At 39.8% G+C, this 27,481-nt stretch overlaps 2 protein-coding genes and 1 pseudogene across 2 annotated transcripts; 2 read left to right on the forward strand and 1 right to left on the reverse strand.

Annotated features, from left to right (window-relative positions):
* The first annotated feature begins 4,261 nt into the window (after positions 1–4,261).
* LOC147416777 (uncharacterized) lies at positions 4,262–4,588 on the forward strand. Its single transcript, XM_086508043.1, has one exon. It carries the CDS (start codon positions 4,262–4,264, stop codon positions 4,586–4,588), a length of 327 nt encoding a protein of 108 aa, XP_086364169.1.
* Positions 4,589–12,532: 7,944 nt separating this feature from the next.
* On the forward strand, positions 12,533–15,015 carry LOC147416778 (uncharacterized). The gene has a single exon (XM_086508047.1). It carries the CDS (start codon positions 14,061–14,063, stop codon positions 14,796–14,798), a length of 738 nt encoding a protein of 245 aa, XP_086364173.1. The 5' UTR covers positions 12,533–14,060; the 3' UTR covers positions 14,799–15,015.
* A 3,571-nt stretch (positions 15,016–18,586) lies between these two features.
* On the reverse strand, positions 18,587–20,545 carry LOC147416779 (uncharacterized; annotated as a pseudogene).
* Positions 20,546–27,481: the final 6,936 nt, after the last annotated feature.

Genomic DNA, 27,481 nt, shown 5'->3' on the forward strand with positions numbered 1-27,481 from the left:
TTAACGATAACAAGATTATTTCGGATGAATCCAAAGAAAAAACATAGTAAGCAGAGCCCTGACCCAAATGAAGAATAAGTGGTAGATTGGTAATGTTATCATTAAGGTTCATTGGTTTTATATAATGTCAACAATACAACTAAGCATTCGTTGACAGAGTCAAAGTTCCCCGTTTCTCAATCGTGGCATCCACGTTAATAAGTCGAAAGCCCTTGGGCCGTCATTATCAACCAGGAAGGAAATCCTAGAGGAACTAGGATTTTTGGTCCAGTAGCAAGGGAATTGAGGGAATGTAATTTGCCAGAGTAGTCTCGTTAGCTCCCGAAGTGTTGCGATAACTAATGAAAAAAAAAGAAGCTCGTTTCATTTATTAGAACTCAAAGAAACTTCAATTCCTTTAAAAATTTGGGTTTTGAAGAGTTAGTTGTCGAATAGTCCAATACATACACATATACAAATATACAGAAAAATCTATCTATATCTATTCTATCTATATCTATTTAGATAGATACAACTCAATAAACGAAGATGGATAGCCAATGAAAATGAGTAGAAGGAAAGAACCTTTTTTCCGCCTTGAATATCATTTAGATTTTGCCAAGAGGAAAGGTGGAATTTTAGGAATTACTTAAGTAAAAACAATTCTAATAATTACCGATTGATATTTCACGAATAATGATGCCATCTCCACCCACAGTTACTTCAATCAAAATGCGAATCGAAAAGAAAAGCTATGACTAGGATACCAGCTACTAAAATGACTTAGAGTATCGTGCAAATCTTACTGGAAGAAGGTTTTTTAAAAAGCGTCACGGAAACACAGAGGGGGGGAAAATTTTTATGGATGTCAAGATATTTGGCAAAGAAAAAAAGCCTTACCTTCGTGGCAACTAAACTATAATATTAGGTACATTAGCAAACCCGGTCTCAGAATCTATTGCGATCATATAAAATCCTAAGATCTTAGGGGGCATGGGAATTGCAATTTTATCAACGTCTTTGGACTCATTACAGATCGGGAAGCTAGGCGAAGAAAAACTGGGGGGGAAATTCTACGCCATATTTGGTAATTGAAAGGGAGAAACAGGGACAAAAGTTACTTATTTCACCAGTTACGTCTTCAATGAAAAGAATTTTTTTGGAGAAACCTGTAATGTAAATAGGAGGTTTACTTATTCCAAATGATGAAGAAACAGAATCTCATTGACATGGAAGGTACAGTTACAGAATCTTTACCCAATGCCACGTTTTGAGCGTGTTCGGATAATGGATGTCAAGTTTTTGACTCATATATCGGGAGGATGCGACGCAGTTTATAAGAATACTACCAGGAGTATAGGGTAAGAGCTGAACTGAGTCCTATGATCTTACCAAGGGACGCATCATCTACCGCCTTAGAAGTAGAGAATACAAACAATAGTCAGTAGATTTCGGTATCAGTTTAGATTTTCGGCAGTTAACCAAACCACTTCTCTTGCCAAATTTCCTATCTTGATTAGATCGAAGAAACATGTAGCAAACCTACAGGTAGATTTACCCAATTAATTCAAGGTTATAGATACGAAAATCCGTGCTTCCATTCGGAAAATATGTAAAAAAATGTCGATTGATTCTACGACGTAGACGAATCATGGTAATTTGTTGCAACTCAAAACATAAACAGAAACATGGATAATAAATATTTCTATCTGAAAAAGAATATTAATTAAACAGAGCTTCCCAATAAAATAATTAATTAATTATGTCAAGTCAAATAAATCGAGAAAAATTCGTTCACGTGGGGGAAAACGCGGAGTTCAAAAGGAGTCATTCATATACAGGCGAGTTTCAATAACACTATCATTACCGTCACAGACGTCCGGGGACAGGTAATTATTGGTCTTCCGCGGTGCCTGTGGATTTAAGGGAACACGCAAAAGCACGCCATTTGCTGCGCAAGCTGCGGCTGAGAATGCAATTAAAGCATCAGTGGATCGGGTATGAAACAAGCAGAAGTTATGATGAGCGGCCCGGACGGGAGAGACACCGCTTTGCGAGCTATTCGCAGAAGCGGCATAATCCTCAGTTTCATACGTGACGTGACTCCTATGCCGTATAATGGTTGTAGACCCCCCAGAAAGAGACGCGTCTAACTAGTGATTTAGTCACATCAAAAGGAGAGAAAAAAAAATTACGTATGCGCACGCAAAAACGAGATGTCGACCTCTAAGCAGCAATTCAGTGGAAATGCCTTGAATCCAAAATAGAAAGTAAGCGGCTTCATTATGGTCGTTTCCTTGTATCTCCCTTTAAAAGGGGTCAAGCCAGTATTGTAGGAATTGCCATGCGTAGAGGGCTTGTCACAAGAGATTGAAGGGCAAGCATAACACGTGCAAGATTTTGCGGAGTCGTGCACGAGTATTCCACAATAACGGGTCTTCAAGAGACAATACATGATGCTTTAGTTAATCCGAAAGAGATTGTGCTTAGGGGCGATTCAAAAGAAGATATTCAAGAGGCGTTTTCATCTGTAACAGGTCCTAAAGAAGTAACTGCGGGCGATCCATCATTACCACCTGGCGTCGAAGCAATTGACAATTCGCAATAAATAGCTACCATTACCCAACCAATATTCTAACTATTGAATTAGAGATTGAAAAAGATTGCGGATATCGTATAGAAAATCTAGCGAAATCCGGAAAGGGACAATTTCCATCGATGCTGTATTTATGCCTGTCCGAAACGTAAATTATAGCATCCATCTATTTGGAAGTGGTAGAGCGACGCAGGAAATCTCATTCATTGAAATATGGACTAATGGTAGTCCGACACCACACGAAGCACTTAGAAAGCTTCTGAAAAAACTCATGACTTGCCAACCACCTTCTCGTATGTAAGGGGCGGAGACGTATCTCTCTTCGAAAATGGATTCTCTTGCTTCCTTTGCCTCCTTGAAAGTTTATAAAGGGTGATTCCTTGCCTCTGCTTCAAAGTAGCTTTTGCCTAAACATTTTTAGATTCCTTTGCCTTTTTAGAGTTTCTAATGATTTTATGCCTTTGTTAGGCACATCTCTATGTTTATAAGCATAATAATAGAATAAAAAAGGCGTTCTTTAAAAAGATTACTAAGAAGCAGAAACACACTACTGTAAGCACCAGATGAGTAATAACAGTAATGAAACCCCCCTAACCTAAAAAAGTTAGTGGTTGGCTTGTTTTGTTTGCCCTAGCGACACCATTAAGAGGACTGGGTGATTGTGATTAGAGATCAATTCACTGTCGCTTCGAGTACACGACGAGGTACGAAAACCGTCATGGCGATAACATGGTAATTTAGAAACAAGGCGTGTATGAGGACTATCAATGTCTACGGTTTGCGTGGATTGCCCTTCGGCACTTCAGGGCTCAACCAATTAAACTCTCGGTGTCTACGGCGTTAGAATGAACTTCGTGCATCCATTATTTCTTACGGAATTACCAACGCTAGACTGGACGTATTCGACCATGCGCCCAGATTATGCAGGGAAAAAGCGATACTTTTTAAGAGCAAAGGGTACAGGAACGTAGTGGCGTTCTCAACTCATTCTCTGATCCCAGTATAAATTGGATCGGCGAGAAAAGGTTAACCCAACCCTGCTTGACACTTTGTGCCCATCTCCCTAGTCTTGGCATAGGATTTAAAACATCGAAAAGGTGGGCTTAGGAAAAAGCGTAGGGAACCGCTTACTTTAAATAAAAAACAGCTGAAAGAAAGAGGACTGAACATAATACCGGGTGGAAGATACATGCTTTACCTTGCAAGTTGTGAAAGCTTTCTTCTCAATAAGAGTGAGAGTTAGTGGTATATAGCTTTATCGAAGCCCGAATGAAACATGTTGCACTGAAGAGGACTCGAAACCCTAACTACCTGGTTCGAAGCCAGGGACTCTATCCAATTGAGCTATCGGTGCGGGGGGGTTGGTCAAGGAAAGCCCAACCCTGGAAATGTTTTTTGCGTTATTTCAAAATGAGTTTACGTAATTAAAGAAAATTAACTCAATTAAAAGACAAAAAGTCAATCTTTGTCGTTGATGATCTCTCGGTTGGTTACCGAATAATTTAACCATCCTTCCCTAAAAGAAAGTAATTACTTGATATTTGTAATCCGTAATATTCGGATTCAGTCGTCAGCTGTGGTTTTACCTCCCCCGGGTGTCCGCTCTGCCCGTGAGACGGTTTTTTAACCACGACGTCTACGTTTAAGTTTAAAGGCAGTCCCTTTACGAATCCGGCTTCTAAGCCTATGGAACTTAACGAAAATCTGGACAGCGTCCTGCTTTATTATGAACGGCTTGGATTTTATCCGCCTCCTCCTGCGAAACAGTTATTTCTGTTTCTGGATTCAGCGGCGGCATGTCTTGCTCAACAAAAACTACTTCTGGAGTCGAAGGCAAGAGCTCAAACAGGGCTTTATACATGTCAATCAAAGGTTGCGCCGGGGAGACTATTTGCGCGGCATAATGCGCTATCACTTCTGGGAGAAGGGGACCTTCAAGAGGAGTTCTATGCCCTCTTCGGGGACATGCTTAAAGGGAGAGATACCCCAGAGATGAGCATCAAGCCAGAATAAGGTCCTTATGGAACGACGTGAACAGACGGGAGTTTGCCTCCTTAAACTGTACCGAAATCTGAGCCCATTCCTGAATTGTGGCTTCGCTGACTATGGAGGGGTTTAATGGCAGAGATAGAGTTTACTAGATTGTTTATTTGCGCAGGGCTGCAGTTGTGAAACGAATTCATAACCGTTCTCAGCGCTGGGCAATTGCCTTGTTGGCAGGTTTTTAGTATTTTATCACAATCTTGCCAAGTTTCAAATAAGATTGAACGGCAATCCTCTTCCTTTAGTTGCATAAACTGTGAATGTGAAGACGCTTGAGTTACTATTGAGAACTACTAGCGCCATATTCATACAGTATGCTGTTTCAGCAAACCAAGCCCAATTAGATTTAAAAATTAAAAAAGAGCAACAACAAGAATACTTTCTCAACGAAAGAAAGGAGAGATATATGTGAGGTTATTAAAAAGAAAGGAGAGATATATGTTGAGGTTCTTAGAAATAAAGGAGAGATATATGGTGAGGTTATTCAAAAGAAAGGAGAGATTTCTGGTGAGGTTATTCAAATTCAAAAGATTTCTTTTTTTAGTGAGGTTATTCATGTTTATCTGTATTCTTTTTAAAGATACAAATAAGAATTGAAAAAGCAATCGTCAAAGCAAACAAGGCAATAGCTTTGTATAAGGCAAAGCCTAAAGTAACATAACCAAATGATTATTTAGCTAACGATAGATTCAACGCCACAGGGCTTGTCAAAGAAACTAAATACGTTCCAATACCTACTGCTGCTCTGCTAGGGCTATTTAGCGTCCTACCCAATTAATTCTTGCACCTTCTAGCGTAACTATTCTAAAGTGTCTGTGTAATAATAATAAAAAAGTGTAGTTAGCACACTTTAAACGAAGTAGAGCGGTTGGCTGGCAAGAAGCTTACGCCTTTGAAGAAGAAAGATAGAGTTTGCATGCCTACCTTACCAACACGTTGGATGTCGTCGGAAAACCAAGACTTAGGTAAACAGTCTTGTGTCTCTCTTTGGCAAGCAAAGCCATTTAATTGTAACAATTTAACGGATAAAGATTATTTCCGGATGAATCCAAGAAAAAACATAGTAAGCAGAGCCCTGACCAAATGAAGAATAAGTGGTAGATGGTAATGTTATCATTAAGGTTCATTGGTTTTAATATATGTCAACAATACAACTAAGCATTCGTTGACAGAGTCAAAGTTCCCGTTTCTCAATCGTGGCATCCACGTTTAATAAGTCGAAAGCCTCTTGGGCCGTCATTATCAACCAGGAAGGAATCCTAGAGGAACAAGATTTGGTCCAGTAGCAAGGGAATGAGGGAATGTAATTTTGCCAGAGTAGTCTCGTTAGCTCCCGAAGTGTTGCGATAACTAATGAAAAAAAAAAGAAAGCTCGTTTCATTTATTAGAACTCAAAGAAACTTCAATTCCTTTAAAAATTTGGGTTTGAAGAGTTAGTTGTCGAATAGTCCATTACATACACAATACAAATATACAGAAATCTATCTATATCTATTCTATCTATATCTATTTAGATAGATACAACTCAAAAAACGAAGATGGATAGCAATGAAAATGAGTAGAAAGGAAAGAACCTTTTTTCCGCCTTGAATATCATTTAGATTTTGCCAAGAGGAAAGGCTGGAGATTTTAGGAATTAATTAAGTAAAAACAATTCTAATAATTACCGATTGATATTTCACGAATAATGATTGCCATCTCCACCACAGTTACTTCAATCAGAAATGCGAATACGAAAAGAAAAGCTATGACTAGGATACCAGCTACTAAAATGACTAGAGGTATCGTGCAAATCTTACTGGAAGAAGGTTTTTTAAAAAGCGTACGGAACACACAGAGGGGGGAAAAATTTTTATGGATGTCAAGATATTTGGACAAGAAAAAAGCCTTACTTACGTGGCAACTAAAATTTAACTATTAGGTTACATTAGCAAACCCGGTATCAGAAATCTATTGAACGATCATATAAGAATCCCTAGTCTTAGGGTGGCATGGGAATTGCAATTTTATTCAACGTCTTAAGTCGTTGATAAAATTGCAATTCCCATGCCCCATAAGATCTTAGGGATTCTTATATGATCGCAATAGATTCTGGAGACCGGGTTTGCTAATGTACCTAATAGTTATAGTTTAGTTGCCACGTAAGTAAGGCTTTTTTCTTTGCCAAAATATCTTGACATCCATAAAAATTTTCCCCCCTCTGTGTGTTCGTGACGCTTTTTAAAAAACCTTCTTCAGTAGATTTGCACGATACCTCTAGTCATTTTAGTAGCTGGTATCCTAGTCATAGCTTTTCTTTTCGTATTCGCATTTCTGATTGAAGTAACTGTGGTGGAGATGGCATCATTATTCGTGAAATATCAATCGGTATTTATTAGAATTGTTTTTTACTTAAGTAATTCCTAAAATCTCCAGCCTTTCCTCTTGGCAAAATCTAAATGATATTCAAGGCGGAAAAAAGGTCTTTTCTTTCTACTCTTTTCATTGCTATCCATCTTCGTTTAATTGAGTTGTATCTATCTAAATAGATATAGATAGAATAGATATAGATAGATTTTCTGTATATTTGTATATGTGTATGTATTGGACTATTCGACAACTAACTCTTCAAACCCAATTTTTAAAGGAATTGAAGTTTCTTTGAGTTCTAATAAATGAAACGAGCTTTTTTTTTTTTCATTAGTTATCGCAACACTTCGGGAGCTAACGAGACTACTCTGGCAAAATTACATTCCCTCAATTCCCTTGCTACTGGACCAAAAATCCTAGTTCCTCTAGGATTTCTTCCTGGTTGATAATGGACGGCCAAGAGGCTTCGACTTATTACGTGGATGCCACGATTGAGAAACGGGGAACTTTGACTCTGTCAACGAATGCTTAGTTGTATTGTTGACATTATATAAAACCAATGAACCTTAATGATACATTACCAATCTAACACTTATTCTTCATTTGGGTCGGGCTCTGCTTAATATGTTTTTTCTTTGGATTCATCCGGAAATAATCTTGTTATCCGTTAAATTGTTACAATTAAATGGGCTTGCTTGCAAAGAAGAACAACAAGACTGTTTACCAAATGTCTTGGTTTTCCGACGACATCCAACTGTTTGGTAAGGTAGGCATGCAAACTCTATCTTTTTCTTCTTCAAAGCGTAAGCTTTCTTTGCCAGCAACGCTCTACTTCGTTTAAAGTGTGCTAACTACACTTTTTTATTATTATTACACAGACACTTAAGAATTAGTTACGCTAGAAGGTGCAAAATTAATTGGAGTAGGAGCGGCTACAATAGCCCTAGCAGGAGCAGCAGTAGGTATTGGAAACGTATTTAGTTCTTTGACAAGCCCTGTGGCGTGAAATCTATCGTTAGCTAAATAATCATTTGGTTATGTTACTTTAGGCTTTGCCTTAACAGAAGCTATTGCCTTGTTTGCTTTGACGATGGCTTTTTCAATCTTATTTGTATCTTAAAAAAAGAAAACAAGATAAACATGAATAACCTCACTAAAAAGAAATCTTTTGAATTTGAATAACCTCACCAGAAATCTCTCCTTTCTTTTGAATAACCTCACCATATATCTCTCCTTTATTTTAAGAACCTCAACATATATCTCTCCTTTCTTTTTATAACCTCACCATATAATCTTCCTTTCTTTCGTTGAGAAAGGTATTCTGTTTGTTGCTCTTTTTTTAATTTTATTAAATCTAATTGGGCTTGGGTTTGCTGAAACAGCATACTGTATGAATATGGGCGCTAGTAGTTCTTCAATAGTAAACTCAAGCGTCTTCACATTCACAGTTTATGCAACTAAAGGAGGAGGATTGCCGTTCAATCTTATTTGAAACTTGGCAAGATTGTGATAAATACTAAAAACCTGCCACAAGGCAGATTGCCCAGCGCTGAGAACGGTTATGAATTCGTTCACAACTGCAGCCTGCGCAAATAAACAATCTAGTAAACTCTATCTCTGCCAAGTTAAACCCCTCCATAGTCAGCGAAGCCACAATGCAGGAATGGGCTCAGATTTCGGTACAGTTTAAGGAGGCAAACTCCCGTCTGTTCACGTCGTTCCATAAGGACCTTATTCCTGGCTTGATGCTCATCTCTGGGGTATCTCTCCCTTTAAGCATGTCCCCGGAAGAGGGCATAGAACTCCTCTTGAAGGTCCCCTTCTCCAGGAAGTGATAGCGCATTATGCCGCGCAAATAGTCTCCCAGGCGCAACCTTTGATTGACATGTATAAAGCCCTGTTTGAGCTCTGCCTTCGACTCCAGAAGTAGTTTTTGTTGAGCAAGACATGCCGCCGCTGAATCCAGAAACAGAAATAACTGTTTCGCAGGAGGAGGCGGATAAAATCCAAGCCGTTCATATAAAGCCAGGGACGCTGTCCAGATTTTCGTTAAGTTCCATAGGCTTAGAAGCCGGATTCGTAAAGGGACTGCCTTTAACTTAAACGTAGACGTCGTGGTTAAAAAACCGTCTCACGGGCAGAGCGGACACCCTGGGAGGGTAAAAACCACAGCTGACGACTGAATCCGAATATTACGGATTACATATATCAAGTAATTACTTTCTTTTAGGGAAGGGATGGTTAAATTATTCGGTAACCAACCGAGAGATCATCAACGACAAAGATTGACTTTTTTGTCTTTTAATTGAGTTAATTTTCTTTAATTACGTAAACTCATTTTGAAATAACGCAAAAAACATTTCCAGGGTTGGGCTTTCCTTGACCCAACCCCCCCGCACCGATAGCTCAATTGGATAGAGTCCCTGGCTTCGAACCAGGTAGTTAGGGGTTCGAGTCCTCTTCAGTGCAACATCGTTTCATTTCGGGCTTCGATAAAGCTATATACCACTAACTCTCACTCTTATTGAGAAGAAAGCTTTCACAACTTGCAAGGTAAAGCATGTATCTTCCACCCGGTATTATGTTCAGTCCTCTTTCTTTCAGTTCTTGTTTTATTTAAAGTAAGCGGTTCCCTACGCTTTTTCCTATAGCCCACCTTTTCGATGTTTTAAATCCTATGCCAAGACTAGGGAGCGAGGGGCACAAAGTGTCAAGCAGGGTTGGGTTAACCTTTCTCGCCGATCCAATTTATACTGGGATCAGAGGAATGAGTTGAGAACGCCACTACGTTCCTGTACCCTTTGCTCTTAAAAAGTATCGCTGGTTTTCCCTGCATAATCTGGGCGCATGGTCGAATACGTCCAGTCTAGCGTTGGTAATTCCGTAGAAATAAATGGATGCACGAAGTTCATTCTAACGCCGTAGACACCGAGAGTTTAATTGGTTGAGCCCTGAAGTGCCGAAGGGCAATCCAACGCAAACCGTAGACATTGATAGTTCCTCATACACGCCTTGTTTCTAAATTACCATGTTATCGCCATGACGGGTTTCGTAACCTCGTCGTGTACTCGAAGCGACAGTGAATTGATCTCTAATCACAATCACCCAGTCCTCTTAATGGTGTCGCTAGGGCAAACAAAACAAGCCAACCACTAATTTTTTAGGTTAGGGGGGTTTCATTACTGTTTATTACTCATCTGGTGCTTACAGTAGTGTGTGTTTCTGCTTCTTAGTAGATCTTTTAAAGAACGCCTTTTTTATTCTATTATTATGCTTATAAACATAGAGATGTGCCTAACAAAGCATAAAATCATTAGAAACTCTAAAAAAGGCAAAGGAATCTAAAAATGTTTAGGCAAAAGCTACTTTGGAAGCAGAGGCAAGGGAATCACCCTTTATAAACTTTCAAGGAGGCAAAGGAAGCAAGAGAATCCATTTTCGAAGAGAGATACGTCTCCGCCCCTTACATACGAGAAGGTGGTTGGCAAGTCCATGAGTTTTTCAGAAGCTTTCCTAAGTGCTTCGTGTGGTGTCGGACTACCATTAGTCCATATTTCAATGAATGAGATTTCCTGCGTCGCTCTAACCACTTCCAAATAGATGGATGCTATAATTTACGTTTCGGACAGGCATAAATACAGCATCGATGGGAAATTGTCCCTTTCCGGATTTCGCTAGATTTTCTATACGATATCCGCAATCTTTTTCAATCTCTAATTCAATAGTTAGAGATATTGGTTGGGTAATGGTAGCTATATATTGCGAATTGTCAATTGCTTCGACGCCAGGTGGTAATGATGGATCGCCCGCAGTTACTTCTTTAGGACCTGTTACAGATGAAAACGCCTCTTGAATATCTTCTTTTGAATCGCCCCTAAGCACAATCTCTTTCGGATTAACTAAAGCATCATGTATTGTCTCTTGAAGACCGTTATTGTGGAATACTCGTGCACGACTCCGCAAAATCTTGCACGTGTTATGCTTGTCCCTTCAATCTCTTGTGACAAAGCTCTACGCATGGCAATTCCTACAATACTGGCTTGACCCCTTTTAAAGGGAGATACAAGGAAACGACCATAATGAAGCCGCTTACTTTCTATTTTGGATTCAAGGCATTTCCACTGAATTGCCTGCTTAGAGGTCGACATCTCGTTTTTGCGTGCGCATACGTATTTTTTTTTTCTCTCCTTTTGATGTGACTAATCACTAGTTAGACGCGTCTCTTTCTGGGGGGTCTACAACCATTATACGGCATAGGAGTCACGTCACGTATGAAACTGAGGATTATGCCGCTTCTGCGAATAGCTCGCAAAGCGGTGTCTCTCTCCCCGGTCCGGGCCCCCTCATCATAACTTCTGCTTGTTTCATACCCCGATCCACTGATGCTTTAATTGCATTCTCAGCCGCAGCTTGCGCAGCAAATGGCGTGCTTTTGCGTGTTCCCTTAAATCCACAGGCACCGGCGGAAGACCAAATAATTACCTGTCCCCGGACGTCTGTGACGGTAATGATAGTGTTATTGAAACTCGCCTGTATATGAATGACTCCCTTTTGAACTCCGCGTTTTCCCCCACGTGAACGAATTTTTCTCGATTTATTTGACTTGACATAATTAATTAATTATTTTTATTGGGAAGCTCTGTTTAATTAATATTCTTTTTCAGATAGAAATATTTATTATCCTTGTTTCTGTTTATGTTTTGAGTTGCAACAAATTACCATGATTCGTCTACGTCGTAGAATCAATCGACATTTTTTACATATTTTCCGAATGGAAGCACGGATTTTCGTATCTATAACCTTGAATTAATTGGGTAAATCTACCTGTAGGTTTGCTACATGTTTCTTCGATCTAATCAAGATAGGAAATTTGGCAAGAGAAGTGGTTTGGTTAACTGCCGAAAATCTAAACTGATACCGAAATCTACTGACTATTGTTTGTATGCCTACTTCTAAGGCGGTAGATGATGCGTCCCTTGGTAAGATCATAGGGACTCAGTTCAGCTCTTACCCTATCTCCTGGTAGTATTCTTATATAACTGCGTCGCATCCTCCCCGATATATGAGTCAAAACTTGACATCCATTATCCGAACACGCTCAAAACGTGGCATTGGGTAAAGATTCTGTAACTGTACCTTCCATGTCAATGAGATTCTGTTTCTTCATCATTTGGAATAAGTAAACCTCCTATTTACATTACAGGTTTCTCCAAAAAAATTCTTTTCATTGAAGACGTAACTGGTGAAAATAAGTAACTTTTGTCCCTGTTTCTCCCTTTCAATTACCAAATATGGCGTAGAATTTCCCCCCCAGTTTTTCTTCGCCTAGCTTCCCGATCTGTAATGAGTCCATAAGACGTTGATAAAATTGCAATTCCCATGCCCCCTAAGATCTTAGGGATTCTTATATGATCGCAATAGATTCTGAGACCGGGTTTGCTAATGTACCTAATAGTTATAGTTTAGTTGCCACGTAAGGTAAGGCTTTTTTTCTTTGCCAAAATATCTTGACATCCATAAAAATTTTCCCCCCTCTGTGTGTGTTCCGTGACGCTTTTTAAAAAACCTTCTTCCAGTAAGATTTGCACGATACCTCTAGTCATTTTAGTAGCTGGTATCCTAGTCATAGCTTTTCTTTTCGTATTCGCATTTCTGATTGAAGTAACTGTGGTGGAGATGGCATCATTATTCGTGAAATATCAATCGGTAATTATTAGAATTGTTTTTACTTAAGTAATTCCTAAAATCTCCAGCCTTTCCTCTTGGCAAAATCTAAATGATATTCAAGGCGGAAAAAAGGTTCTTTCCTTTCTACTCATTTTCATTGGCTATCCATCTTCGTTTTATTGAGTTGTATCTATCTAAATAGATATAGATAGAATAGATATAGATAGATTTTTCTGTATATTTGTATATGTGTATGTATTGGACTATTCGACAACTAACTCTTCAAACCCAAATTTTTAAAGGAATTGAAGTTTCTTTGAGTTCTAATAAATGAAACGAGCTTTCTTTTTTTTTTCATTAGTTATCGCAACACTTCGGGAGCTAACGAGACTACTCTGGCAAAATTACATTCCCTCAATTCCCTTGCTACTGGACCAAAAATCCTAGTTCCTCTAGGATTTCCTTCCTGGTTGATAATGACGGCCCAAGAGGCTTTCGACTTATTAACGTGGATGCCACGATTGAGAAACGGGGAACTTTGACTCTGTCAACGAATGCTTAGTTGTATTGTTGACATTATATAAAACCAATGAACCTTAATGATAACATTACCAATCTACCACTTATTCTTCATTTGGGTCAGGGCTCTGCTTACTATGTTTTTTCTTTGGATTCATCCGGAAATAATCTTGTTATCCGTTAAATTGTTACAATTAAATGGGCTTGCTTGCAAAGAGACAACAAGACTGTTTACCAAATGTCTTGGTTTTCCGACGACATCCAACGTGTTTGGTAAGGTAGGCATGCAAACTCTATCTTTCTTCTTCAAAGGCGTAAGCTTTCTTTGCCAGCCAACCGCTCTACTTCGTTTAAAGTGTGCTAACTACACTTTTTTATTATTATTACACAGACACTTAAGAATTAGTTACGCTAGAAGGTGCAAAATTAATTGGAGTAGGAGCGGCTACAATAGCCCTAGCAGGAGCAGCAGTAGGTATTGGAAACGTATTTAGTTCTTTGACAAGCCCTGTGGCGTGAAATCTATCGTTAGCTAAATAATCATTTGGTTATGTTACTTTAGGCTTTGCCTTAACAGAAGCTATTGCCTTGTTTGCTTTGACGATGGCTTTTTCAATCTTATTTGTATCTTAAAAAAAGAAAACAAGATAAACATGAATAACCTCACTAAAAAAAGAAATCTTTTGAATTTGAATAACCTCACCAGAAATCTCTCCTTTCTTTTGAATAACCTCACCATATATCTCTCCTTTATTTCTAAGAACCTCAACATATATCTCTCCTTTCTTTTTAATAACCTCACCATATATCTCTCCTTTCTTTCGTTGAGAAAGGTATTCTTGTTTGTTGCTCTTTTTTTAATTTTATTAAATCTAATTGGGCTTGGTTTGCTGAAACAGCATACTGTATGAATATGGGCGCTAGTAGTTCTTCAATAGTAACTCAAGCGTCTTCACATTCACAGTTTATGCAACTAAAGGAGGAGGATTGCCGTTCAATCTTATTTGAAACTTGGCAAGATTGTGATAAAATACTAAAAACCTGCCAACAAGGCAGATTGCCCAGCGCTGAGAACGGTTATGAATTCGTTTCACAACTGCAGCCTGCGCAAATAAACAATCTAGTAAACTCTATCTCTGCCAAGTTAAACCCCTCCATAGTCAGCGAAGCCACAATGCAGGAATGGGCTCAGATTTCGGTACAGTTTAAGGAGGCAAACTCCCGTCTGTTCACGTCGTTCCATAAGGACCTTATTCCTGGCTTGATGCTCATCTCTGGGGTATCTCTCCCTTTAAGCATGTCCCCGGAAGAGGGCATAGAACTCCTCTTGAAGGTCCCCTTCTCCCAGGAAGTGATAGCGCATTATGCCGCGCAAATAGTCTCCCAGGCGCAACCTTTGATTGACATGTATAAAGCCCTGTTTGAGCTCTTGCCTTCGACTCCAGAAGTAGTTTTTGTTGAGCAAGACATGCCGCCGCTGAATCCAGAAACAGAAATAACTGTTTCGCAGGAGGAGGCGGATAAAATCCAAGCCGTTCATAATAAAGCCAGGGACGCTGTCCAGATTTTCGTTAAGTTCCATAGGCTTAGAAGCCGGATTCGTAAAGGGACTGCCTTTAAACTTAAACGTAGACGTCGTGGTTAAAAAACCGTCTCACGGGCAGAGCGGACACCCTGGGGAGGGTAAAAACCACAGCTGACGACTGAATCCGAATATTACGGATTACATATATCAAGTAATTACTTTCTTTTAGGGAAGGGATGGTTAAATTATTCGGTAACCAACCGAGAGATCATCAACGACAAAGATTGACTTTTTTGTCTTTTAATTGAGTTAATTTTCTTTAATTACGTAAACTCATTTTGAAATAACGCAAAAAACATTTCCAGGGTTGGGCTTTCCTTGACCCAACCCCCCCGCACCGATAGCTCAATTGGATAGAGTCCCTGGCTTCGAACCAGGTAGTTAGGGGTTCGAGTCCTCTTCAGTGCAACATCGTTTCATTTCGGGCTTCGATAAAGCTATATACCACTAACTCTCACTCTTATTGAGAAGAAAGCTTTCACAACTTGCAAGGTAAAGCATGTATCTTCCACCCGGTATTATGTTCAGTCCTCTTTCTTTCAGTTCTTGTTTTATTTAAAGTAAGCGGTTCCCTACGCTTTTTCCTATAGCCCACCTTTTCGATGTTTTAAATCCTATGCCAAGACTAGGAGCGAGAGGGCACAAAGTGTCAAGCAGGGTTGGGTTAAACCTTTCTCGCCGATCCAATTTATACTGGGATCAGAGGAATGAGTTGAGAACGCCACTACGTTCCTGTACCCTTTGCTCTTAAAAAGTATCGCTGGTTTTCCCTGCATAATCTGGGCGCATGGTCGAATACGTCCAGTCTAGCGTTGGTAATTCCGTAGAAATAAATGGATGCACGAAGTTCATTCTAACGCCGTAGACACCGAGAGTTTAATTGGTTGAGCCCTGAAGTGCCGAAGGGCAATCCCAACGCAAACCGTAGACATTGATAGTTCCTCATACACGCCTTGTTTCTAAATTACCATGTTATCGCCATGACGGGTTTCGTAACCTCGTCGTGTACTCGAAGCGACAGTGAATTGATCTCTAATCACAATCACCCAGTCCTCTTAATGGTGTCGCTAGGGCAAACAAAACAAGCCAACCACTAACTTTTTTAGGTTAGGGGGGTTTCATTACTGTTTATTACTCATCTGGTGCTTACAGTAGTGTGTTTCTGCTTCTTAGTAGATCTTTTTAAAGAACGCCTTTTTTATTCTATTATTATGCTTATAAACATAGAGATGTGCCTAACAAAGGCATAAAATCATTAGAAACTCTAAAAAGGCAAAGGAATCTAAAAATGTTTAGGCAAAAGCTACTTTGGAAGCAGAGGCAAGGGAATCACCCTTTATAAACTTTCAAGGAGGCAAAGGAAGCAAGAGAATCCATTTTCGAAGAGAGATACGTCTCCGCCCCTTACATACGAGAAGGTGGTTGGCAAGTCCATGAGTTTTTCAGAAGCTTTCCTAAGTGCTTCGTGTGGTGTCGGACTACCATTAGTCCATATTTCAATGAATGAGATTTCCTGCGTCGCTCTACCACTTCCAAATAGATGGATGCTATAATTTACGTTTCGGACAGGCATAAATACAGCATCGATGGGAAATTGTCCCTTTCCGGATTTCGCTAGATTTTCTATACGATATCCGCAATCTTTTTCAATCTCTAATTCAATAGTTAGAGATATTGGTTGGGTAATGGTAGCTATATATTGCGAATTGTCAATTGCTTCGACGCCAGGTGGTAATGATGGATCGCCCGCAGTTACTTCTTTAGGACCTGTTACAGATGAAAACGCCTCTTGAATATCTTCTTTTGAATCGCCCCTAAGCACAATCTCTTTCGGATTAACTAAAGCATCATGTATTGTCTCTTGAAGACCCGTTATTGTGGAATACTCGTGCACGACTCCGCAAAATCTTGCACGTGTTATGCTTGTCCCTTCAATCTCTTGTGACAAAGCTCTACGCATGGCAATTCCTACAATACTGGCTTGACCCCTTTTAAAGGGAGATACAAGGAAACGACCATAATGAAGCCGCTTACTTTCTATTTTGGATTCAAGGCATTTCCACTGAATTGCCTGCTTAGAGGTCGACATCTCGTTTTTGCGTGCGCATACGTAATTTTTTTTTTCTCTCCTTTTGATGTGACTAATCACTAGTTAGACGCGTCTCTTTCTGGGGGGTCTACAACCATTATACGGCATAGGAGTCACGTCACGTATGAAACTGAGGATTATGCCGCTTCTGCGAATAGCTCGCAAAGCGGTGTCTCTCCCCGGTCCGGGCCCGCTCATCATAACTTCTGCTTGTTTCATACCCCGATCCACTGATGCTTTAATTGCATTCTCAGCCGCAGCTTGCGCAGCAAATGGCGTGCTTTTGCGTGTTCCCTTAAATCCACAGGCACCGGCGGAAGACCAAATAATTACCTGTCCCCGGACGTCTGTGACGGTAATGATAGTGTTATTGAAACTCGCCTGTATATGAATGACTCCCTTTTGAACTCCGCGTTTTCCCCCACGTGAACGAATTTTTCTCGATTTATTTGACTTGACATAATTAATTAATTATTTTTATTGGGAAGCTCTGTTTAATTAATATTCTTTTTCAGATAGAAATATTTATTATCCTTGTTTCTGTTTATGTTTTGAGTTGCAACAAATTACCATGATTCGTCTACGTCGTAGAATCAATCGACATTTTTTACATATTTTCCGAATGGAAGCACGGATTTTCGTATCTATAACCTTGAATTAATTGGGTAAATCTACCTGTAGGTTTGCTACATGTTTCTTCGATCTAATCAAGATAGGAAATTTGGCAAGAGAAGTGGTTTGGTTAACTGCCGAAAATCTAAACTGATACCGAAATCTACTGACTATTGTTTGTATGCCTACTTCTAAGGCGGTAGATGATGCGTCCCTTGGTAAGATCATAGGGACTCAGTTCAGCTCTTACCCTATCTCCTGGTAGTATTCTTATATAACTGCGTCGCATCCTCCCCGATATATGAGTCAAAACTTGACATCCATTATCCGAACACGCTCAAAACGTGGCATTGGGTAAAGATTCTGTAACTGTACCTTCCATGTCAATGAGATTCTGTTTCTTCATCATTTGGAATAAGTAAAACCTCCTATTTACATTACAGGTTTCTCCAAAAAAATTCTTTTCATTGAAGACGTAACTGGTGAAAATAAGTAACTTTTGTCCCTGTTTCTCCCTTTCAATTACCAAATATGGCGTAGAATTTCCCCCCCCAGTTTTTCTTCGCCTAGCTTCCCGATCTGTAATGAGTCCATAAGACGTTGATAAAATTGCAATTCCCATGCCCCCTAAGATCTTAGGGATTCTTATATGATCGCAATAGATTCTGAGACCGGGTTTGCTAATGTACCTAATAGTTATAGTTTAGTTGCCACGTAAGGTAAGGCTTTTTTTCTTTGCCAAAATATCTTGACATCCATAAAAATTTTCCCCCCCTCTGTGTGTTCCGTGACGCTTTTTAAAAACCTTCTTCCAGTAAGATTTGCACGATACCTCTAGTCATTTTAGTAGCTGGTATCCTAGTCATAGCTTTTCTTTTCGTATTCGCATTTCTGATTGAAGTAACTGTGGTGGAGATGGCATCATTATTCGTGAAATATCAATCGGTAATTATTAGAATTGTTTTTACTTAAGTAATTCCTAAAATCTCCAGCCTTTCCTCTTGGCAAAATCTAAATGATATTCAAGGCGGAAAAAGGTTCTTTCCTTTCTACTCATTTTCATTGGCTATCCATCTTCGTTTTATTGAGTTGTATCTATCTAAATAGATATAGATAGAATAGATATAGATAGATTTTTCTGTATATTTGTATATGTGTATGTATTGGACTATTCGACAACTAACTCTTCAAACCCAAATTTTTAAAGGAATTGAAGTTTCTTTGAGTTCTAATAAATGAAACGAGCTTTCTTTTTTTTTTCATTAGTTATCGCAACACTTCGGGAGCTAACGAGACTACTCTGGCAAAATTACATTCCCTCAATTCCCTTGCTACTGGACCAAAAATCCTAGTTCCTCTAGGATTTCCTTCCTGGTTGATAATGACGGCCCAAGAGGCTTTCGACTTATTAACGTGGATGCCACGATTGAGAAACGGGGAACTTTGACTCTGTCAACGAATGCTTAGTTGTATTGTTGACATTATATAAAACCAATGAACCTTAATGATAACATTACCAATCTACCACTTATTCTTCATTTGGGTCAGGGCTCTGCTTACTATGTTTTTTCTTTGGATTCATCCGGAAATAATCTTGTTATCCGTTAAATTGTTACAATTAAATGGGCTTGCTTGCAAAGAGACAACAAGACTGTTTACCAAATGTCTTGGTTTTCCGACGACATCCAACGTGTTTGGTAAGGTAGGCATGCAAACTCTATCTTTCTTCTTCAAAGGCGTAAGCTTTCTTTGCCAGCCAACCGCTCTACTTCGTTTAAAGTGTGCTAACTACACTTTTTTATTATTATTACACAGACACTTAAGAATTAGTTACGCTAGAAGGTGCAAAATTAATTGGAGTAGGAGCGGCTACAATAGCCCTAGCAGGAGCAGCAGTAGGTATTGGAAACGTATTTAGTTCTTTGACAAGCCCTGTGGCGTGAAATCTATCGTTAGCTAAATAATCATTTGGTTATGTTACTTTAGGCTTTGCCTTAACAGAAGCTATTGCCTTGTTTGCTTTGACGATGGCTTTTTCAATCTTATTTGTATCTTAAAAAAAGAAAACAAGATAAACATGAATAACCTCACTAAAAAAAGAAATCTTTTGAATTTGAATAACCTCACCAGAAATCTCTCCTTTCTTTTGAATAACCTCACCATATATCTCTCCTTTATTTCTAAGAACCTCAACATATATCTCTCCTTTCTTTTTAATAACCTCACCATATATCTCTCCTTTCTTTCGTTGAGAAAGGTATTCTTGTTTGTTGCTCTTTTTTTAATTTTATTAAATCTAATTGGGCTTGGGTTTGCTGAAACAGCATACTGTATGAATATGGGCGCTAGTAGTTCTTCAATAGTAACTCAAGCGTCTTCACATTCACAGTTTATGCAACTAAAGGAGGAGGATTGCCGTTCAATCTTATTTGAAACTTGGCAAGATTGTGATAAAATACTAAAAACCTGCCAACAAGGCAGATTGCCCAGCGCTGAGAACGGTTATGAATTCGTTTCACAACTGCAGCCTGCGCAAATAAACAATCTAGTAAACTCTATCTCTGCCAAGTTAAACCCCTCCATAGTCAGCGAAGCCACAATGCAGGAATGGGCTCAGATTTCGGTACAGTTTAAGGAGGCAAACTCCCGTCTGTTCACGTCGTTCCATAAGGACCTTATTCCTGGCTTGATGCTCATCTCTGGGGTATCTCTCCCTTTAAGCATGTCCCCGGAAGAGGGCATAGAACTCCTCTTGAAGGTCCCTTCTCCCAGGAAGTGATAGCGCATTATGCCGCGCAAATAGTCTCCCAGGCGCAACCTTTGATTGACATGTATAAAGCCCTGTTTGAGCTCTTGCCTTCGACTCCAGAAGTAGTTTTGTTGAGCAAGACATGCCGCCGCTGAATCCAGAAACAGAAATAACTGTTTCGCAGGAGGAGGCGGATAAAATCCAAGCCGTTCATAATAAAGCCAGGGACGCTGTCCAGATTTTCGTTAAGTTCCATAGGCTTAGAAGCCGGATTCGTAAAGGGACTGCCTTTAAACTTAAACGTAGACGTCGTGGTTAAAAAACCGTCTCACGGGCAGAGCGGACACCCTGGGAGGGTAAAAACCACAGCTGACGACTGAATCCGAATATTACGGATTACATATATCAAGTAATTACTTTCTTTTAGGGAAGGGATGGTTAAATTATTCGGTAACCAACCGAGAGATCATCAACGACAAAGATTGACTTTTTTGTCTTTTAATTGAGTTAATTTTCTTTAATTACGTAAACTCATTTTGAAATAACGCAAAAAACATTTCCAGGGTTGGGCTTTCCTTGACCCAACCCCCCGCACCGATAGCTCAATTGGATAGAGTCCCTGGCTTCGAACCAGGTAGTTAGGGGTTCGAGTCCTCTTCAGTGCAACATCGTTTCATTTCGGGCTTCGATAAAGCTATATACCACTAACTCTCACTCTTATTGAGAAGAAAGCTTTCACAACTTGCAAGGTAAAGCATGTATCTTCCACCCGGTATTATGTTCAGTCCTCTTTCTTTCAGTTCTTGTTTTATTTAAAGTAAGCGGTTCCCTACGCTTTTTCCTATAGCCCACCTTTTCGATGTTTTAAATCCTATGCCAAGACTAGGGAGCGAGGGCACAAAGTGTCAAGCAGGGTGGGTTAACCTTTCTCGCCGATCCAATTTATACTGGGATCAGAGGAATGAGTTGAGAACGCCACTACGTTCCTGTACCCTTTGCTCTTAAAAAGTATCGCTGGTTTTCCCTGCATAATGGGCGCATGGTCGAATACGTCCAGTCTAGCGTTGGTAATTCCGTAGAAATAAATGGATGCACGAAGTTCATTCTAACGCCGTAGACACCGAGAGTTTAATTGGTTGAGCCCTGAAGTGCCGAAGGGCAATCCCAACGCAAACCGTAGACATTGATAGTTCCTCATACACGCCTTGTTCTAAATTACCATGTTATCGCCATGACGGGTTTCGTAACCTCGTCGTGTACTCGAAGCGACAGTGAATTGATCTCTAATCACAATCACCCAGTCCTCTTAATGGTGTCGCTAGGGCAAAAAACAAGCCAACCACTAACTTTTTTAGGTTAGGGGGGTTTCATTACTGTTTATTACTCATCTGGTGCTTACAGTAGTGTGTTTCTGCTTCTTAGTAGATCTTTTTAAAGAACGCCTTTTTTATTCTATTATTATGCTTATAAACATAGAGATGTGCCTAACAAAGGCATAAAATCATTAGAAACTCTAAAAAAGGCAAAGGAATCTAAAAATGTTTAGGCAAAAGCTACTTTGGAAGCAGAGGCAAGGGAATCACCCTTTATAAACTTTCAAGGAGGCAAAGGAAGCAAGAGAATCCATTTTCGAAGAGAGATACGTCTCCGCCCCTTACATACGAGAAGGTGGTTGGCAAGTCCATGAGTTTTTCAGAAGCTTTCCTAAGTGCTTCGTGTGGTGTCGGACTACCATTAGTCCATATTTCAATGAATGAGATTTCCTGCGTCGCTCTACCACTTCCAAATAGATGGATGCTATAATTTACGTTTCGGACAGGCATAAATACAGCATCGATGGGAAATTGTCCCTTTCCGGATTTCGCTAGATTTTCTATACGATATCCGCAATCTTTTTCAATCTCTAATTCAATAGTTAGAGATATTGGTTGGGTAATGGTAGCTATATATTGCGAATTGTCAATTGCTTCGACGCCAGGTGGTAATGATGGATCGCCCGCAGTTACTTCTTTAGGACCTGTTACAGATGAAAACGCCTCTTGAATATCTTCTTTTGAATCGCCCCTAAGCACAATCTCTTTCGGATTAACTAAAGCATCATGTATTGTCTCTTGAAGACCCGTTATTGTGGAATACTCGTGCACGACTCCGCAAAATCTTGCACGTGTTATGCTTGTCCCTTCAATCTCTTGTGACAAAGCTCTACGCATGGCAATTCCTACAATACTGGCTTGACCCCTTTTAAAGGGAGATACAAGGAAACGACCATAATGAAGCCGCTTACTTTCTATTTTGGATTCAAGGCATTTCCACTGAATTGCCTGCTTAGAGGTCGACATCTCGTTTTTGCGTGCGCATACGTAATTTTTTTTTCTCTCCTTTTGATGTGACTAATCACTAGTTAGACGCGTCTCTTTCTGGGGGGTCTACAACCATTATACGGCATAGGAGTCACGTCACGTATGAAACTGAGGATTATGCCGCTTCTGCGAATAGCTCGCAAAGCGGTGTCTCTCCGGTCCGGGCCCGCTCATCATAACTTCTGCTTGTTTCATACCCCGATCCACTGATGCTTTAATTGCATTCTCAGCCGCAGCTTGCGCAGCAAATGGCGTGCTTTTGCGTGTTCCCTTAAATCCACAGGCACCGGCGGAAGACCAAATAATTACCTGCCCGGACGTCTGTGACGGTAATGATAGTGTTATTGAAACTCGCCTGTATATGAATGACTCCCTTTTGAACTCCGCGTTTTCCCCCACGTGAACGAATTTTTCTCGATTTATTTGACTTGACATAATTAATTAATTATTTTTATTGGGAAGCTCTGTTTAATTAATATTCTTTTTCAGATAGAAATATTTATTATCCTTGTTTCTGTTTATGTTTTGAGTTGCAACAAATTACCATGATTCGTCTACGTCGTAGAATCAATCGACATTTTTTACATATTTTCCGAATGGAAGCACGGATTTTCGTATCTATAACCTTGAATTAATTGGGTAAATCTACCTGTAGGTTTGCTACATGTTTCTTCGATCTAATCAAGATAGGAAATTTGGCAAGAGAAGTGGTTTGGTTAACTGCCGAAAATCTAAACTGATACCGAAATCTACTGACTATTGTTTGTATGCCTACTTCTAAGGCGGTAGATGATGCGTCCCTTGGTAAGATCATAGGGACTCAGTTCAGCTCTTACCCTATCTCCTGGTAGTATTCTTATATAACTGCGTCGCATCCTCCCCGATATATGAGTCAAAACTTGACATCCATTATCCGAACACGCTCAAAACGTGGCATTGGGTAAAGATTCTGTAACTGTACCTTCCATGTCAATGAGATTCTGTTTCTTCATCATTTGGAATAAGTAAACCTCCTATTTACATTACAGGTTTCTCCAAAAAAATTCTTTTCATTGAAGACGTAACTGGTGAAAATAAGTAACTTTTGTCCCTGTTTCTCCCTTTCAATTACCAAATATGGCGTAGAATTTCCCCCCCCAGTTTTTCTTCGCCTAGCTTCCCGATCTGTAATGAGTCCATAAGACGTTGATAAATTGCAATTCCCATGCCCCCTAAGATCTTAGGGATTCTTATATGATCGCAATAGATTCTGAGACCGGGTTTGCTAATGTACCTAATAGTTATAGTTTAGTTGCCACGTAAGGTAAGGCTTTTTTTCTTTGCCAAAATATCTTGACATCCATAAAAATTTTCCCCCCCTCTGTGTGTTCCGTGACGCTTTTTAAAAACCTTCTTCCAGTAAGATTTGCACGATACCTCTAGTCATTTTAGTAGCTGGTATCCTAGTCATAGCTTTTCTTTTCGTATTCGCATTTCTGATTGAAGTAACTGTGGTGGAGATGGCATCATTATTCGTGAAATATCAATCGGTAATTATTAGAATTGTTTTTACTTAAGTAATTCCTAAAATCTCCAGCCTTTCCTCTTGGCAAAATCTAAATGATATTCAAGGCGGAAAAAAGGTTCTTTCCTTTCTACTCATTTTCATTGGCTATCCATCTTCGTTTTATTGAGTTGTATCTATCTAAATAGATATAGATAGAATAGATATAGATAGATTTTTCTGTATATTTGTATATGTGTATGTATTGGACTATTCGACAACTAACTCTTCAAACCCAAATTTTTAAAGGAATTGAAGTTTCTTTGAGTTCTAATAAATGAAACGAGCTTTCTTTTTTTTTTCATTAGTTATCGCAACACTTCGGGAGCTAACGAGACTACTCTGGCAAAATTACATTCCCTCAATTCCCTTGCTACTGGACCAAAAATCCTAGTTCCTCTAGGATTTCCTTCCTGGTGATAATGACGGCCCAAGAGGCTTTCGACTTATTAACGTGGATGCCACGATTGAGAAACGGGGAACTTTGACTCTGTCAACGAATGCTTAGTTGTATTGTTGACATATATAAAACCAATGAACCTTAATGATAACATTACCAATCTACCACTTATTCTTCATTTGGGTCAGGGCTCTGCTTACTATGTTTTTTCTTTGGATTCATCCGGAAATAATCTTGTTATCCGTTAAATTGTTACAATTAAATGGGCTTGCTTGCAAAGAGACAACAAGACTGTTTACCAAATGTCTTGGTTTTCCGACGACATCCAACGTGTTTGGTAAGGTAGGCATGCAAACTCTATCTTTCTTCTTCAAAGGCGTAAGCTTTCTTTGCCAGCCAACCGCTCTACTTCGTTTAAAGTGTGCTAACTACACTTTTTTTATTATTATTACACAGACACTTAAGAATTAGTTACGCTAGAAGGTGCAAAATTAATTGGAGTAGGAGCGGCTACAATAGCCCTAGCAGGAGCAGCAGTAGGTATTGGAAACGTATTTAGTTCTTTGACAAGCCTGTGGCGTGAAATCTATCGTTAGCTAAATAATCATTTGGTTATGTTACTTTAGGCTTTGCCTTAACAGAAGCTATTGCCTTGTTTGCTTTGACGATGGCTTTTTCAATCTTATTTGTATCTTAAAAAAGAAAACAAGATAAACATGAATAACCTCACTAAAAAAGAAATCTTTTGAATTTGAATAACCTCACCAGAAATCTCTCCTTTCTTTTGAATAACCTCACCATATATCTCTCCTTTATTTCTAAGAACCTCAACATATATCTCTCCTTTCTTTTTAATAACCTCACCATATATCTCTCCTTTCTTTCGTTGAGAAAGGTATTCTTGTTTGTTGCTCTTTTTTTAATTTTATTAAATCTAATTGGGCTTGGGTTTGCTGAAACAGCATACTGTATGAATATGGGCGCTAGTAGTTCTTCAATAGTAACTCAAGCGTCTTCACATTCACAGTTTATGCAACTAAAGGAGGAGGATTGCCGTTCAATCTTATTTGAAACTTGGCAAGATTGTGATAAAATACTAAAAACCTGCCAACAAGGCAGATTGCCCAGCGCGCTGAGAACGGTTATGAATTCGTTTCACAACTGCAGCCTGCGCAAATAAACAATCTAGTAAACTCTATCTCTGCCAAGTTAAACCCCTCCATAGTCAGCGAAGCCACAATGCAGGAATGGGCTCAGATTTCGGTACAGTTTAAGGAGGCAAACTCCCGTCTGTTCACGTCGTTCCATAAGGACCTTATTCTGGCTTGATTGATGCTCATCTCTGGGGTATCTCTCCCTTTAAGCATGTCCCCGGAAGAGGGCATAGAACTCCTCTTGAAGGTCCCCTTCTCCCAGGAAGTGATAGCGCATTATGCCGCGCAAATAGTCTCCAGGCGCAACCTTTGATTGACATGTATAAAGCCCTGTTTGAGCTCTTGCCTTCGACTCCAGAAGTAGTTTTTGTTGAGCAAGACATGCCGCCGCTGAATCCAGAAACAGAAATAACTGTTTCGCAGGAGGAGGCGGATAAAAATCCAAGCCGTTCATAATAAAGCCAGGGACGCTGTCCAGATTTTCGTTAAGTTCCATAGGCTTAGAAGCCGGATTCGTAAAGGGACTGCCTTTAAACTTTAAACGTAGACGTCGTGGTTAAAAAACCGTCTCACGGGCAGAGCGGACCCTGGGGAGGGTAAAAACCACAGCTGACGACTGAATCCGAATATTACGGATTACATATATCAAGTAATTACTTTCTTTTAGGGAAGGGATGGTTAAATTATTCGGTAACCAACCGAGAGATCATCAACGACAAAGATTGACTTTTTGTCTTTTAATTGAGTTAATTTTCTTTAATTACGTAAACTCATTTTGAAATAACGCAAAAAACATTTCCAGGGTTGGGCTTCCTTGACCCAACCCCCCCGCACCGATAGCTCAATTGGATAGAGTCCCTGGCTTCGAACCAGGTAGTTAGGGGTTCGAGTCCTCTTCAGTGCAACATCGTTTCATTTCGGGCTTCGATAAAGCTATATACCACTAACTCTCACTCTTATTGAGAAGAAAGCTTTCACAACTTGCAAGGTAAAGCATGTATCTTCCACCCGGTATTATGTTCAGTCCTCTTTCTTTCAGTTCTTGTTTTATTTAAAGTAAGCGGTTCCCTACGCTTTTTCCTATAGCCCACCTTTTCGATGTTTTAAATCCTATGCCAAGACTAGGGAGCGAGGGGCACAAAGTGTCAAGCAGGGTTGGGTTAACCTTCTCGCCGATCCAATTTATACTGGGATCAGAGGAATGAGTTGAGAACGCCACTACGTTCCTGTACCCTTTGCTCTTAAAAAGTATCGCTGGTTTTCCCTGCATAATCTGGGCGCATGGTCGAATACGTCCAGTCTAGCGTTGGTAATTCCGTAGAAATAAATGGATGCACGAAGTTCATTCTAACGCCGTAGACACCGAGAGTTTAATTGGTTGAGCCCTGAAGTGCCGAAGGGCAATCCCAACGCAAACCGTAGACATTGATAGTTCCTCATACACGCCTTGTTTCTAAATTACCATGTTATCGCCATGACGGGTTTCGTAACCTCGTCGTGTACTCGAAGCGACAGTGAATTGATCTCTAATCACAATCACCCAGTCCTCTTAATGGTGTCGCTAGGGCAAACAAAACAAGCCAACCACGGGAAGGAAGGCAGAAAAATTGAGTAAATAGAAGCAGAGGATCAATAATGTCTGGGTTATTGCACTGGCCCACTTTCCCTTTGCCTGCTTTCGATACTTTCTGCCTACAACCTCTAGCCTTTCTTGCTATCAAAGCAGTGCTTGCTTGGTTGCGGGGAGGCTAACCTTTCTCAGTTCCACGAGGCCTACTTTGGCTGCCTTTGCAGGATATCGCCTATCTTTACTTTTTAGGGGTTACGGGGGCTATC

Source organism: Adiantum capillus-veneris, unplaced genomic scaffold (assembly GCF_014529385.1).
Source record: "Adiantum capillus-veneris isolate H3 unplaced genomic scaffold, ASM1452938v2 Hic_scaffold_461, whole genome shotgun sequence".
Lineage (NCBI taxonomy): Eukaryota > Viridiplantae > Streptophyta > Polypodiopsida > Polypodiales > Pteridaceae > Adiantum > Adiantum capillus-veneris.